The 17,131-nt window shown below is 42.9% G+C and overlaps 1 protein-coding gene across 1 annotated transcript in view; it reads right to left on the bottom strand.

Annotated features, from left to right (window-relative positions):
- The window catches only part of COLGALT2 (collagen beta(1-O)galactosyltransferase 2), a 114,464-nt gene that overhangs the window by 19,900 nt on the left and 77,433 nt on the right, over window positions 1-17,131 (bottom strand). Inside the window, exon 6 of the mRNA XM_047840101.1 lies at window positions 11,544-11,663. Coding sequence (XP_047696057.1) covers window positions 11,544-11,663 — 120 coding nt within the window. The remainder of the gene's footprint in view (window positions 1-11,543; window positions 11,664-17,131) is intronic.

The raw sequence follows: 17,131 nt of genomic DNA, 5'->3' as shown, positions 1-17,131 counted from the left end.
GAGAGGAATCACTTCCTCACCCATGAAATTGGTCATGGCCTCGTGAACTGCTGCTTCTCAGCTCTGCAAGCCCTTCCCTCCACCTGCCCCCCACCACCCCAGCCCCACCACAATGGCCAGAGTAGCAGATGTTGATAAAGGAGAAATGCCACATTTGAAGTAGCCTAGAATGATGTGCTAACATATGCAGGACAGCCACCCAGAAGGGCACCAGGACCACCGTAGACCTTGCATAAGAAGAAGTAAGCCACTGCTGTATGCAGCCAGTGGAATTTTGTCACTGTTTGATATCCTAGCATAACCTCTTCACCCTTTTGACTGAGACACTGTCCATAGAGTATTGTTTGTTTAACTCATGCTTCCCTGGGACATTAAAGAGAAACCAGGACATCCAGTGTCACCTGTGATCAAATGACATGAAGTTCTAGAAGGTGGTGAGACAGGTTTCCTAAACCAAACCCAACAGTTGTTGGTCTCATGACTTCAACCCTGACCCCTATGGTCACATTTCCGTGAGTACACAGTGCATGTGTTTCTGTTTCCACCAGGAGCCTAGAATATTTTGTTCCTTTCTGCTTTACCCCGCTCCTCATTAATTTTTTTTAAATCAACAAATATTGATCAAGGGGCCACCATGTACAGAGTTAGGCTTTTAAGAGAAAGAAACTTCACATACAAACTCCTTTTTGTTCACAATGTTGTTTGAGGAGCTGTCTGGCTCTCCCTCCTTGGGACTGGGAGTTGGGAGGGGGTTATATTTTGAGTTACCCTTTTCATGCTGTTGGTCTCTGTCTGGCACTCACATGGCTAGGTGGCTTTAACATTTCAGCCAAAGAGACTGCCATTTTGCTTCCATCAAACATGGGTAGTCACTGCATTCACAGGACAAGTGTCCCCCCAAAGCCACAAGTGGCTAGCTCCTAGAAGCCACCATTGAGCAAAAATATGAGAACTATGCCTGGGTTTTGTCACTGAAGACAGAGCTAAGCCACTGGGAAAGACAGAATGAGGCAAGTAAGACGTATAAAACTGACTATGCCAGGAGAAGGGATGTGTCCTTGTTTCATCAGAGTCGAAGGTAACCTGTACACCAGCTTCGGTTTGGGGTCGTTTCTGACGCCATCATTCCCAATTTATCAATCCCTCACTGAATCCCTCCCTAGACACAGTCCCCCACTGTACCACCAATTGGGAAAATATCCTTCTTTGGCTCCTAGATAGTTTCAAGATCTAGGAATAAGCATCATAGCTATTATTGTAGAGATCCTATTACTCACTGAACTCTGGGTTACACCCTCCACACATGTAATCCCAGTTATTTTAATCTTCACAACAGGTACTATGGGATAAGTATGAGTGTCCCTATTTTTACTGATAAAGAAACAAAGGCTTAAATATAACTTGCCCAGGGTCACAGAGCTGATAGAACTGGTAGGTGAACCGAAGTCTGACTCCTGGACCCTCGCCCCCACTCTGCCTGCCCCCAAAACTGGTCCTTGGTGGCCACTGGCATCAAGTTGGCCTTAGCAACTGGACTGAGTTCACAGTGGCTCAGTTAGCTAAGTCTTTGCTCCTGGGTGACCGTTGCTTGTTGTCTTGTCTATAGTCCATACTGGGGCACACACCATCCAGTGTACAATGTACCAACCAGCCCAGTCATGCAACCCGAAATCTTGGAGAGATTGGGCTTGCACCAAATCCTAACTAAATCATAATCATTTCATCACAATCCAAAAGTTGTCCTGAACTTCTTCAATTGCTGCAGTTAACGACCTTAGCTCAGGTCCTCACTCACCATGCCTGGGCTGTTTTAATATTTTTCTAACACTCACGCACTTAGTCTTGCCTCCTTCTAACTTGTTATGCACACTATGGTCAAAATAATCTTCTTCAAGCACGGTGCTGTTCGTGACCACAATAGTCACACCTGACAGTCTGCAATTGGTTAAGGGCTTTCATAGTCAACCACACCATTTAGCTTCACTTATTTTTTTGGTCGTTTGTTTTTATAGATGAAGAAATTGAGACCCACCCGGCTGTAGACTTGCCCAAGGTCAAATGGTGAATCAACTGGTGCCCAAGATCAAATAGTGAGTAATTGGTAAGGTTGGACCTTACCAATTGATTACCAATCAATTGGCAATTGGACCTTCTGATTTCACATGCAATAATCTTAATAACCTTTACATGACATTCCGTTGCTCCAAAATGCTGTTACTGAGAATGGGCACCTAAGATCTCCCATCACCTCATGCTCTGGTTTGCAAGACAAATCTCCTCATGCCACATATAGCCCATTTATTTCTATCACCTTTATAAGATCTAACCTCCCGCCATTCACCCCCCAATTTTCTGTACAGGAAGCACCTTCTCAAATTTTCTATATAGCTCCTAACATATGAAATGAGTAAGTACGTGTGGAGCGATGCACACGGTGCTTTCAGCAAGTATTAGCTCCTTGTTGTTACAATCTCCTACCTCCCACCCTACCCGGGTTCTTTCCCTCTGATCTCTGAAGCTCCAGTCTGTAGTTCATCAGCTCTTTGACATTTTTGGTCCCTTATTTTTTCTCAATGTCTCTTCATCTTTTTATTTTAACTAAACACTTGGCGTTCCTTTAAGGACGCTGCCTCCCTGTCACCTGTGAGAGTAGAAGCTGATTTTTCTCACCTCCCCCAACTCACTCCAAACTGTTTTCCTTTCATCCCTCAAAACTCCCAGGTTCTCTGAAGTGTATCTTAGCACCCTCTCTCTCCTAGTCATGCCCCCTCAGCCACTGATAATGACAGCCTTTGGCTCACAATCTTGCTGTCCCTGCCATAATTATTAAAACCTCAGCATCCACATGGTGACCCACCCAACAGGCTGCTTCTAGGTCCTTGCATCACTCTTTCAGTGACTCACTACCACATTTGCTTTCATCACATCCTTCAGGTCCTCATGTCCATCGGTACCCAATCCAATGGGCTAGCACTCCTGCCCCACTTGTAAAGACTCTTCATTTGCTACCACTAATCTTGTTTGGCAAAATCACAATCCTGCTTGTACCTGATTACCCACTTAGCACCAAGAATACTGCAAAGAGAAACTCACACAACTGTGTTGACTGAATCACTTTAAAATTACAACCACAGATGTCAAATTGGCACTCGACATTGCCAAATGATGCAACTGTACTTCCATAGTAAATCTACTTTCCCACTCACTGAAAGATCTGTTTTATGCCTTGTCCTCCCTCCTGAAGCCTCTAGCACCTCTCTCAAGCTGATGTACTACGTACTTCATAAAGAAAATACTCAAAGTCGAAGTAGACCTACCTTTTCCTTCTACCTCCAGTGCACAAAGCCAGCCTCATCTGCACCTACACATTCTGTCTTCGCATCTGCTAGAGTGGAAGAAGCATCTCTGTTCCCACCTAGGACTTCTCCAAAATTGTCCTAGATGACAAGGCTTCTTATTTTCTCAAGGATTTCAGCCTTACAACTAACTTCTCTTCTACATCATCCGGTTCTCCTTATATAGTGGATCCTTCTTGTTAGCATATAAATATGCTAAAATCCTATCTCAACAAACACAAAACAAAACAACCTCGCTTTTGGTCTCTCACTCCCTTTTGGCCACCATCCTCTCTCTCTCTCTGCATCTCAACAAGATTCCACTTTCCCATCTCCCCATTGTCCTCCCTTTGGCTCACTCCAATGGGCTGGTGTCCTCATCACTGCACCGCAGTGGCTCTTATGAGGGTCATCACAGATTTTTATCTTGACAGAACCGATGAGAATTGCCCTATCCTCATTTTACTGGGCTTCTCAGCAGCATCTGGCTCCTTCCCGAGACACTTCTCAGTTTTTCCTTCCAGCTTTTTGGCTGTTTGACTCCCCCCCAAGGATCTGTCCTCTTCCTTCCCCTCTTCTCTATGATCTTTTACTAAACAAGTGCACACTGTTCCATGGCTTCGGATGTCCTTTTAATGCTGATGACTCTCAGATGTCTGTCTCCAGATGGAGTCTCTTCCCTGAACTCGACTCCTATCCAAATATCTCTTAACCTCTCTATTCAGATGTTATTTTTTTCTTTTTCTTTTTTTTTTTTTTTTTTTACTCTTTTTTTTTTTTCTGAAATTTATTGACAAATTGGTTTCCATACAACACCCAGTGCTCATCCCAAAAGGTGCCCTCCTCAATACCCATCACCCACCCTCTCCTCCCTCCCACCCCCCATCAACCCTCAGTTTGTTGTCAGCTTTTAACAGTCTCTTATGCTTTGGCTCTCTCCCATTCTAACCTCTTTTTTTTTTTTTTTTTCCTTCCCCTCCCCCATGGGTTCCTGTTAAGTTTCTCAGGATTCACATAAGAGTGAAACCATATGGTATCTGTCTTTCTCTGTATGGCTTATTTCACTTAGCATCACACTCTCCAGTTCCATCCACGTTGCTACAAAAGGCCATATTTCATTTTTTCTCATTGCCACGTAATATGTACACGTGTATACACGTAATGTGTGTATATAAACCACAATTTCTTTATCCATTCATCAGTTGATGGACATTTAGGCTCTTTCCATAATTTGGCTATTGTTGAGAGTGCTGCTATGAACATTGGGGAACAAGTGGCCCTATGCATCAGTGCTCCTGTATCCCTTGGATAAATTCCTAGCAGTGCTATTGCTGGGTCATAGGGTAGGTCTATTTTTAATTTTCTGAGGAACCTCCACACTGCTTTCCAGAGCGGCTGCACCAATTTGCATTCCCACCAACAGTGCAAGAGGGTTCCCGTTTCTCCACATCCTCTCCAGCATCTATAGTCTCCTGATTTGTTCATTTTGGCCACTCTGACTGGCGTGAGGTGATACCTGAGTGTGGTTTTGATTTGTATTTCCCTGATAAGGAGCGACGCTGAACATCTTTTCATGTGCCTGTTGGCCATCCGGATGTCTTCTTGAGAGAAGTGTCTATTCATGTTTTCTGCCCATTTCTTCACTGGGTTATTTGTTTTTTGGGTGTGGAGTTTGGTGAGCTCTTTATAGATTTTGGATACTAGCCCTTTGTCCGATATGTCATTTGCGAATATCTTTTCCCATTCCGTTGGTTGCCTTTTAGTTTTGTTGGTTGTTTCCTTTGCTGTGCAGAAGCTTTTTATCTTCATAAGGTCCCAGTAATTCACTTTTGCTTTTAATTCCCCTGCCTTTGGGGATGTGTCGAGTAAGAGATTGCTACGGCTGAGGTCAGAGAGGTCTTTTCCTGCTTTCTCCTCTAAGGTTTTGATGGTTTCCTGTCTCACATTTAGGTCCTTTATCCATTTTGAGTTTATTTTTGTGAATGGTGTGAGAAAGTGGTCTAGTTTCAACCTTCTGCATGTTGCTGTCCAGTTCTCCCAGCACCATTTGTTAAAGAGGCTGTCTTTTTTCCATTGGATGTTCTTTCCTGCTTTGTCAAAGATGAGTTGGCCATACGTTTGTGGGTCTAGTTCTGGGGTTTCTATTCTATTCCATTGGTCTATGTGTCTGTTTTGGTGCCAATACCATGCTGTCTTGATGATGACAGCTTTGTAGTAGAGGCTAAAGTCTGGGATTGTGATGCCTCCTGCTTTGGTCTTCTTCTTCAAAATTCCTTTGGCTATTCGGGGCCTTTTGTGGTTCCATATGAATTTTAGGATTGCTTGTTCTAGTTTCGAGAAGAATGCTGGTGCAATTTTGATTGGGATTGCATTGAATGTGTAGATAGCTTTGGGTAATATTGACATTTTGACAATATTTATTTTTCCAATCCATGAGCAGGGAATGTCTTTCCATTTCTTTAAATCTTCTTCAATTTCCTTCATAAGCTTTCTATAGTTTTCAGCATACAGATCCTTTACATCTTTGGTTAGATTTATTCCTAGGTATTTTATGCTTCTTGGTGCAATTGTGAATGGGATCAGTTTCTTTATTTGTCTTTCTGTTGCTTCATTGTTAGTGTATAAGAATGCAACTGATTTCTGTACATTGATTTTGTATCCTGCAACTTTGCTGAATTCATGTATCAGTTCTAGCAGACTTTTGGTGGAGTCTATCGGATTTTCCATGTATAATATCATGTCATCTGCAAAAAGCGAAAGCTTGACTTCATCTTTGCCAATTTTGATGCCTTTGATTTCCTTTTGTTGTCTGATTGCTGATGCTAGAACTTCCAGCACTATGTTAAACAGCAGCGGTGAGAGTGGGCATCCTTGTCGTGTTCCTGATCTCAGGGAAAAAGCTTTCAGTTTTTCCCCGTTGAGGATGATGTTAGCTGTGGGCTTTTCATAAATGGCTTTTATGATCTTTAAGTATGTTCCTTCTATCCCGTATTCAGATGTTAAAAAAACATCATAAGCTCACATGACCAAAACTTCCCTCTCCAAATCTTTTCCCGTTTCATTAAGTGGTATGCCAGGCCACAAGCCTGGTGTCATCTGGATTCCTTGCTTTCCTTCGTGGGCTGCATCTGGTTCTCTGTAGGTCCCATTGGCTCTACCAATAAACATACCCTAAACCCACCTGCTCCTCATCACCTCCTTGCTACATCTTGCATCCCAACCACCATCTCCTCTCACCAAGAGAGAGGTATCGCTCCTCCTATACTCGAGTATCCACACCCCGGACAGAACGATCTTTCTAAATGTATAAATAATGTCATGCCACTCCCCCCACCCCATCCCACATGGAGTCCCGTTACTCTTAGAATAAAATCTGAATTCCTTACTGTGGTCACAAGGCTCTGCATGATCCGGACACTTCTTCCTTCGTGATCTCGTCTCCTTCTACTCAACTCCTCATTTTGTGTACTCTAACCACATGGGCCTTTTGTTCCCGGAGCGTTACCAGCTCTCCAAACACCCTTTTGCAGTTCCTTCGGCTTGGAACACTCTTCCCCCAAATATTTCATGTGGCTGCTCCCTCGATACATTGTCTGCACCTCGTGTTAGAATATACATTCGCTGATGGCAGGGCTTCTGCTGATTTTACTCACTACTGTATCCCCAGCATCTTGAACAATCCATGGAACATAGTAATTGTTTAGTACTTAAAGCCTGACTCTCCCTTCTAAAACCTTCCTTGCCTCTTTACTGCTTTCTGGATGGCGTTCTGCTTTAGTGGAGCATTCAGGGACCACGACAGTCAAGCCACCCTCACCTTCAAATTTCATTTTCCTCTATTATTTAAAGCCAAACCTCGTGTAGAGTGAGAGTGCTTTTCGAACAGTATCTTTGCTCAGTTTCCTCTGTTATAGTGCCCTCACCATATCACTTCTTCTGTGTAAACTGTGCACTTCTAGCAAAGCCCAGCTTGACAACGACCAAGACTTGAAGCTCTCAGAGAATACACCTGCCCGAACAATTTCTCACTATTCCAAATTCCAATTGCCCTTAAATCTTCTCCTTTCACAAAGCACTATCCTGCATCATTGGGGTCTTTTTTATGTTTGTCCCGTGTCTCCAGTTAAATATATATACCCAAAACAGAGACCTGGTTGTAAAATGTTTTGAATCCCCAGTACCCTCATAGATTGTAGGAAGGCACTCAGTGTTTGTACATAAATATAATATAATTCCTGTTCTAATGCTTCAATTGGTATAGTCTATTAGCAGCTGTTCCTTTACTGTTCATTGGGTTCCAGATGCTGTGCAAAATGCATTTAACATCTGGCCCGTTTTTCCTGAGGACACTTGATGGATATGATTTCATTATTAATCCTTAATCCTACAGGGGCCTCCAGTCTATATTTCTGCATTACTATCCTCCAAGGTTTATTTTCTAATTATTTTTCTTACTCCAATTATGTTCTACCTTTTAAAATTCAGAATCTGAAATTTTAACAGAGTTATAACTAACGAAGGTAAATTCAAGAATTAAACAAAATGCCACATATAAAGTGCCTAGCAATAGAGCTGGTATGCACTGGGAGATTAGAAATGGCAGCTATAAATTACAGGTTCTTCTCAGATGAATTCTACTTGTGTAGCATTGTGCCATGTATATTTATAATTTATATAATTTAAAAAACTTTACTGACAATGTGTGTGCTTCTACACAGAGGGAAGCTTCTGTGCTCTCAGTCCTATGGTGGAAAACAAGAGAAGGTAAGTCTTTGGCCTTCTCTGAGCTGGCATCTACTTGGAGTCAAGTCTGGCAGGCACGGAACAGGAGTGATGGCAGGAGTGTGTATGCGTGTGTGTGTGTGTGACACATTACCAAGGTCAAACTGAGTCCTAATAACAGCAACCCTTCAATATTTTATGGAGTGGGTGTACATTGTTTTGTTTTGTTTTGTTTTTGCTCCTCCCAACCCTGCAAAGTAAGTGCTATTATCCTCACTCCACAGATACAGGAACCAAAGCTCTGGGGGAGGGGGGGGTGGAAAATTCTCCCTCCAGAAGTGACAGGGCTTGGGTTGAAATTCATTATGCTGCATTCCGGTTCAGTGCTCTTTGCAATACAGTTTTCATCCATTTCCTCATTTGTTCTTTTGCTTGTGTGGCCATACTTGGAGCAAATACTTCTTTGGTACCAACCATATGTCCTGTCCTGTGCTGGGTCCTTGGGATAAAAGGCAGTAAGATGCTGCCCTCATCTAGAACATAGACAATAGGCAGAAACAGTATGTGTTAAAGAAATTCACAAAGGAACTTCCTATGGGCTGGTTCAAGAAATACTATAACTGCACCAACTCCCTAGTCAATCCTTATTCCCCCCCCCCCCCATGAATGCTGGGGATTTTTTTCTACATTATCCCTGTTATTCTCTACATACTTAGAGAACAATAGTGTCTCTTGTTGCCTTTTTCAAACCCAGGACACTGAGATGAGGAAAGACTGGATGGCTTGCAAGCTATCATGCACATCAGCATGCAGAGGTTGTGATGGGAGGAGTGCTTACCCTCATCCCACGTATAGTCTGTGCATGTACTTTGCTCAGCACCACTGATGTGCTCCCCGTATATTGAGCAGACTGATATTTTGCAAACAGAAGCTTATATAAATACAGTAGGAGAATCTGCTATTTAAAGAAAACTTCTGATGACTCTTTTAAATTATTATTGTCTTCCTTACCCTCTGGTCCCAAACATGTTTGTTAAAAAAAATTCTCTGCTTTTTTCTCTATTTCTTTGCTTCTTAATTACTTCTACAACACTTTGAGTTCTGATTCAGCCTTTTCTGAAACCATTCTTATCATGGGTATTATCTGAAAAACTCCACTGGACTTTTTCTCAGTCTTTATCATACTTGAATGTCCTTCCACATCTCATGCTCCTGTGTTATTGAAATTCTGTGACATCACATTATCTTGTTATGGAATCCCTACTCAACATCTTTAGGCTTGATGGACTTATCTCTCCATCTACTCACTGGGTATGTCAACCTAAACCCATGTGTTCATTTATTCATTCACTTAGCCAACAAATCTTTACTGGGTGTCTACTAGGTGACAGGCAAAGGGCTATGCCTTGAGATGAACATGATGGAACAGCTTCAAAAGAATAGGTGTGAACTCTTCTTTAAATGTTTGGTAGAATTCCCCTGGAAAGTCATTTGGTCCTGGACTCATTTTTTGGGAGATTTTTGATTACTAACTCGATTTCTGTACTGGTTATGGGTATGTTCAAATTTGCTATTTATTCTTGTTTCAGTTTTGGTAGTTTATATATTTCTAAGAATTTGTCCATTTCTTCCAGATTGCCCAATTTATTGGCATATAATTGCTCACCATATTTTCTTATTATTGTTTGTATTTCTGCTGTGTTGGTTGTGATCTCTCCTTTATCATTCTTGATTTTATTTACTTGGGTCCTTTCCTTTTTCTGTTTAATCAAACTGGCTAGGGGTGTATCAATTTTGTTAATTCTTTCAAAGAACCAGCTCCTGGTTTAATTGATCTGTTCTGTTTGTTTGTTTTGGTTTCAATAGCATTGATTTCTGCTCTAATCTTTATTATTTTCTATCTTCTGCTGGTTTGGGGTTTTATTTGCCATTCTTTTTGAGATGAACATGACAAAAAAAGCATTTACTGTCTGAGGGTGGGGAGCAGGAAATAGATATTCACAGGCAACTCAAAGGGTCTAAAAACGAACTCATGACTTTTCTTTGCAAATGTCTCCTTAATTCTACATGCTGTATACCCTTTAAAACTCTTACTGTTATCCCCAAACACTCAAGTCAGAACTTAGAAGTTGTTCTCTGCTTCCCTTTTGCTCAGCTACAGACTCTTGGTTAAATCCCTTCAAGACTATGTCATAAGGTTCTCTTAATCTCGTCCTTCCTCTCCATTCCCCCTGTTCCTGCCCCAGCTCAGATCCTCACCATCTTTTGCCTAGGTTACCATGTAATGTCAAAAACGACCTCTTCGCCTCTGGCCTGAGCCATCCACTGTCCTGCCCTATTCCAGCCATACTTCCCTTACCATGAGGGTGGCCTTTAGAAATCCAGATTTCAATCTGACATTTCTCTGATAAAAATCCCTTTAAGAGCTCCTCTCTTTTCAGGAAAAGTCCAAACACCACCTTATACACTAGAGGTCCTTCTGGCTGGGCTCTTGCCCACTTTCCAGCCTCAGTTCCTGCTGTGTCTCCCCAACCATCGCTACTGCCCACAGACGTACCTCCTATACTCCAGTGATGAATAACACAATTTCTCAGATGCTGCATGAAAACGAACTGAAAATATTCCCTCCTTTGGGAAGCCATTTCCAACATCCTCCCCTAGGCAGGGTTTTGCCATTACCTTCTCCTTTAGCCACCACTGAACATTATACGTTACAATTATGATAGCGAGTGATTATTGAGTATTTACCAATTCTGACATCATTCTAGACCCAGAGGCAATAACGATGCAGTGTTTAAGGATGTGAGTTTTGCAGATAGCAAGACTGGTTAAAATCCCAATCTGTCATTTGTTTAGCAAAATGATCTAGAGCAAGTTACTTACACTCTCTCTCTACACCTCAGTTTCTTCATCTTTAATATGGGGATAATAAAAACCCTGTCATTGTTGTTGAGTTAGCGAGACAATATACAAAAAATGCTTAGCATAGTATCTGTGACAAGATAACCTATTATTAAGTTGAAGTCATAATTATTGTTATTAGACTTTATTTGTATAAAGTATAGATGGATAGATACATAGATAGATAGAATGGAGAATTTGCCCCCAAACACTAAAGCTTTATCTCCATTTCATAACTAAGGAGGTTAGATTACTTTTCCCAAGTCATATAATTAGAAAGCATAAAAGTTTTGAGTTTAAATCTACACCACAAAATACCAATACGGCCCTTCTGATATTGTACAAAATGTATTTACTGCGTACCCAGCTCTCCACCCGGATTGGAAGGTCCCTAAAGGCAGACCTTGTCATATTCATATGTCACAAAGGAAAAGTTTAAGAACGAATTAACAAATGAATAGCTATAGTTCAGCCAAGGCAGACGGATGACTGCGAGATCACAGTCCTGGGAGAAGGGAAAGGTGGCTGGTGTGGTCACGGTGGCAATGGAGCAAGAGCCATCACCCAAGCTCCTGGGTCACTCACTCATTGCTTCTATCTGGACGTGGATGAGGTTCTCTATGTCTTCCTGCAGGGTCTGATGGGACTTCAAGGGGATGGGCAGGTAGCCATAGTGTTCTCTGTTGCAGAGGTACATCTGGATGCCTGAGGACCCAAGAGAGAAACAAAAGCAACCAATCAGAAAACACGGTTCTTGGTTCTCTAGAGACAACTAAGGGAAAAAAGCTCGGACTGTGGCTAAAGCTGAGTTTGGCACTGGAAATGAATAAGTAGTTGTTTCAGACACTGCCTGTAGACCTCAAAAATGCTCTTTAGTAAGAAAGTTTAATGCAGCATTGGGGGCTAATAAAAACCGGGGGCCACTCTTCAGCTCAGAGGAAATTGATTTTTTTCTCTCTGAAGAAAAAGCATACCCGTGGTCTGAAATGAGCACTAAAAGCACGAAGGGATCAAAAGGAGGCAAGGAATTCCCATTCCAGAGAACAGAATGGAACACTGTAATCCGCCTACAGGAAATAACAAGAAGATGAGGAATGAAATCCACATTTGATATGAAAGCAAACAGGAAAATCCTGTGAGGCTGACAGATTATTAAAGCTAAATCTAGGCATATGGAGAACAAAAAACAAAAAACAAAAAACAAAAAAAAAAGAAGGAAATTTAGAATTCTCCACAGTTCTCCGAGGTTTTATTTCTCTTAGCAGGCATGGATTTGGAGTCAACCAACAGACACGAAACTTGTATGACGGTTTCATAAAGGGACAAAAAGACTGCATTTCAAGTCCTGCTAAGAATCTGTCATATGACAATGCCAGAAACATGCCTCAGTCCTCCTGTATTCAGCACTGGTTCCAAGGCCCCACGTGACTGACTCCAAGAGTTGCACAGCATCTGTGTTTAACCAGAAAATTAGGAATATAGGAATCAAGATGGTCTCACAAAGATCCGACAACTGACGGTCCTGACTAATGAAAAGATTGCTTAGTTGAAAGAATGAGTCTGCCAAGCTCTGATCCGTGTGTCCAAGCTTCTGATTTGTTAATGGCCATAATTACCTATGCTTTCCAGAGACAGAATTATCTGCATAGTGACTTCTCTATGTTGTGCAGATGAAATTTCCTCCAGTCAGCTGTATCACCTGCCAGACCAGGTGACGCTGTCTCACGGCATTAGCAGAGAAGAACAGGGGAAGAAAAGAGCCTTTAGCCTCTTCCTCACGGAGTCTGGCACAAATCAGGGCTGGTCCAGCAAACGCGGTCACTTCTCTTGCTTCACCAAGTAAACTCACTAATTCTGCTGTTTGCCTACACAAATACTTCAGGGTCGCTTCAAATGAAAATGTACCCCCTTGCAAAGTCACGATGAGTTCAGGAAGTGGGAGGAAAATGATTTCATGTTTACGTTGTCTCTCTATCCTAATTAGGTAAATCGTCTTACCATGCAACTTTCCAAAGCTTCAGTAAAAAGGGGAGATGGGACCTAGCCAAGCTGTCCATCAAATGTGAAGGGACAAGAAAGGCATTTTCACACAGCAAGGTCATAGATATTTACTTACCATCACACTTTCTCACAAAGTGACTGGATGATGTGGAAGAAGGAGGAGGAGGAGAAGGAAGGAAAAGGAGAGGGGGCGGGTTACAGAAAACAAGGAGGCCCTGAGACATAATTGACAGGAGGGTCAACGTACGGGACAAGGGAAGGGCATCCCGGGTTGAGAGCTGTGGCACCACTCAGACAACAGCAGAAGGTTCCAGAAGAGAAATCTTCACAAACATGCAAAAAGAGAACATCTGATAAATCTGACCATTCTAAGAGATGCTTTAGACAATTAGGGCTTAGTTTTAGATTGTATTAGTCATAATCAAACTAAGGGGAAAAGGCAGTCATTCAGTTAACTATAGAAGGAAAACTAGCCATAGTCCATAAGTGGCTCAGCTTCGAATTAGGTTCACATATTATAACAACAAAAACACTGGCTATTGATCTGTCTTAAATTGCCATGGAACTCTATCGGGAGGACAGAGTGTTGGGAGGACTGTGTTTGCATTGAGGGAGCACAGGCAAGAGAGAGAGCTACCTCCCCCTCTTCTGTGGTGGACAGTCAATAGATCACATCCAAAGTAAGACCAGAGAATCAAGAGGTAGCAACACAATCATATTATTTAGAAACACAGACATTATATTATACTTCTGTCATCATCTGGAGACGTTAAAAGTGCCGGTCTCTGGGGTGCCTGGGTGGCTCAGTTGGTTAAGTGTCTGACTCTTGATCTCAGCTCAGGTGATGATTTCATGCGTCGTGGGATCAAGCCCCGTGTCGGGCTCCACACTGAGTGTGGAATCTGCTAGGGATTCTCTCTCTCCCTCTCTCTCTGCTGCTCTCTCCCTCCCTCAAAATAAGTACATAAACTTAAAAAAAAAAGTATCTCTCTTCTAGAAGAGGGAAATGATGGTACAGGGGGGTGATGTACAAGAGACTTCTAATTTTATAATAAACCTTGGGGGACTATTTGAACTCTTTCAACTATGTCCATGGATAATTTGATAAAAACGTAACAATTTTAAAAGGAAACGTGTTGATAATTAGTTAAAGCCTATGAAGGAATCTGGTACTCTCAGTGAAGCCTACTTCTGGAGAAAACAATTTTCTTTCCCTGTGGAAAAAAATGGTAAATGAAACTTCACCTCGAAGCTCTGTGCTTGTCATATGAAAATAGCAAACATTTTCTTATACTCATTAGTACCTTTATACTTGGATTGATACGTTTATTTTTATCCTCGGTGATGAAAGATCAGATCCAGAGAGGCAAGGACTTGTCCAAGGCCATACAGTAAGTCATTAGCACAAAACCTTTGTCCCTAAAGAGCCAATGCCAAGTATCTTTCTATCTGCCCAGGGTTCTGAAGCCCAGGCTGAGAGCCGGTAATGACTCTGGTGGCCATCTTTGCACGTGGCTGGCACTTCTGATTACTACCAGTGATGTGCAGGAGGCAGGGATGCACGCCCGTCACCCACATCTCTTGCCTTTTTTGACTCAACAGCAGACGTTTAGAAGATGACTGGCTGGCGCCAGAGATGGTTCCTGTGGCCATGACACAAAGCCCACATCTCTGGCCACAACGGGACATGAACTCCTGACCCTGGCTTCACTATAGCCACAGAGACTCTTCTGCGACCCCTGTGCTCTCTTCTGGGGCCAGCTCAGCAGCTACACCTCAGGGCACCACCACACTTGGGTTGCGCCTCCCACTCATCAACCGCACATCGCAACGACTGGAGTCAGAGGTGAAAGGTTAAGGAGCAAGGTCTGTGGTAAGATGGGCCGGCCGGTAACATGTAGAGCCTTTAGTTCCTTTTGGACATTTAAAAAATGATACTTCAGAGGATGAAACACAGCTAGGGAGCTTCACAGCGTGAGAAAAAGAGAACACAAATTATCTTTCATCAAGACTCTTGCGAGGGAGAAGGGAAGTGATTTGCTTTGGATGTCAGAAAGGAAAAGCATCCATGGGCTGTGCAGGACTCCCAGGCTCATTCTTATCTCTCTTGGAAATACTTTAAGAGAAGTTCAAGTGCCACCATGGGAGCCACAGGACTATCAGGAAAGCTCTTTCCTTCCCCCAAATGACAGTGATTCTTTCCTGCTTGACTCCCGGACCTGTTCACGGTTTATACCACCCATGTGACCCTCAGGTTTCCCTGTTTGACAGCTATTACTCATGCCTCCACATATAAAGATCTTATCTCCCCAAGTAGCACAGAGCCTAACACGATCCTAGGTACAAAGGCAAAACCTAGAGTATCGATTCCCTCTCCTTTCTTTTCTACCTCCTCTCTCCCCAACTGAATCGCCAAACAGCTTTGGGCCTCTCCACCTTCAATGTCCTGGGAAGGCCTAAGGGGAGTGTGACCACTAAGAAATGAAGTCTGAGTGAACAGGCCACAGACAGGACATTGCTGAAAAATTCCTATCCAGCCTGTGTCACTCTTCCAGCCCCAAATACAGTTGTTGGTTGAAAAACTACATCATAATAATTTAGTGCATGGTCGCAAAACACCTTATGCAATGACTGTAAATGAAAACTCTGTTAGGCAAGGACCATTATTGTACTTCTGACTAGTTCACTTTCTTGGAACACCCTTACTGCAAACTCTGAAGCCAAGGGACTGGCACACTGAAAGGAATGAGAAGGCCCTGAGTCTGCTTCCCATCCTGGAGAAGTCAGAGCAAATCACAGGCCATGTTAAAAGAGGCAGTTTCCATTAACACTGACGCAAGAACCTTCATGAAAACTCTCAGTCCAGATGAGGATAAGAACCCTGCTTTTGCCTTGACACGGGGATAAAGAATGCCTACACCGGGCCAAAGGGTCTAAATGGCTCTAGCAGCCAAGGGAAAATAGCCTTCCACATGTCTACCAAATATTCTCATTCCTACCAAATCTACAACTGCTGAGTGGGACACCTATGGCTTTAAAGATAGCCTGACCTGTGAGCTGTGGCTTGAATTTGTATTAACATTCTCACCTGCCAGAAAGCTGTCTCAGCTGCCTGGGGTCCTGATCTCACCCACCCTAACTTATACGGCCACATGAGCTTATTCACCATTCACCTACTTTCTAAACTCGCTTCTGCTGGCACTTAAGTAGCACATTTCTGGCTCATTGATGATGGGACCTGACTTCTCTCAGGAAGGTCTGAAATACAGCTTTTTTTCAGGAATGTCGTGGAACTTCCTGTTGAATTGCTTTCGTGAATTAAGTCCTCCCTGACTGCATGTGCAGGGTGGCACAAGAGAAAAAACTTAGCCTCCTACTGACTTGTCTTCCTCAAAAAGCCCGTACAGGCTGACTCCTCCTAAGTCCCACCAATGGAAATGCTTCCCAGTGGTTCTTGAAAGACTTAAGTCTGGCTCTGCCTTTCCTTCCATGAGTACTGTGGCAGAGGCTGCTAGGTGCCTCTGTAAGTCTGTCCTCTCCTCTTTTGGAGTAAGAGAACTGAGGTTCTAGACTGCATAAAGAGCACATTCTGAGCCTCACTTACAGCTACGTGTTGACCTGTGACTAAGTTCTGGCTAACGGGATATGCATGGAAGCAGTATGTTCAACTCCTTAAATGAAGAAGTGCCTTCCCTCTCTGGCTTTTACTTAATGGCTACAATGCATCCATACTGATGAGACATCTTGGATCATACAATTAAGGACGACACCTCATGGAGGATGGGGAAGCAACAGAGAAGCCTGGGTCTCTGAAAACTTTGGGGAACAGAGCCACTGTACCAGCTAAGACTTTTTAAAGAAGAAATAAACTTCTGATTTTAAAGTCTGGGGTCTTTGCCAGTGTTGTTTTGGGCCACTGTCACAGTTTCTTAATTAATAAAAAAATTCCTTGTAGTGAACAAAATGATACAGTAGCACCATTGAGAACCAATCACCTGCTCATGGCTCTCCCCACGGGCACTGTCTTCCCAGCACTCAAAAAGAAGAGAGTGGATTTCTGGGGAGGGGCCGGCCCTGGCTCTTGGTCATTGGTGCTCACCTGGACAACGATAAAGAGGGTGCTGGTATGGTTACCGCAAACAACTGTCCCTAATACTGCTTGGGGAAAAAAA

Source organism: Prionailurus viverrinus, chromosome F1, assembly GCF_022837055.1.
Source record: "Prionailurus viverrinus isolate Anna chromosome F1, UM_Priviv_1.0, whole genome shotgun sequence".
NCBI classification, from domain to species: Eukaryota; Metazoa; Chordata; class Mammalia; order Carnivora; family Felidae; genus Prionailurus; species Prionailurus viverrinus.
This window is presented reverse-complemented; position numbering and strand designations above follow the sequence as displayed.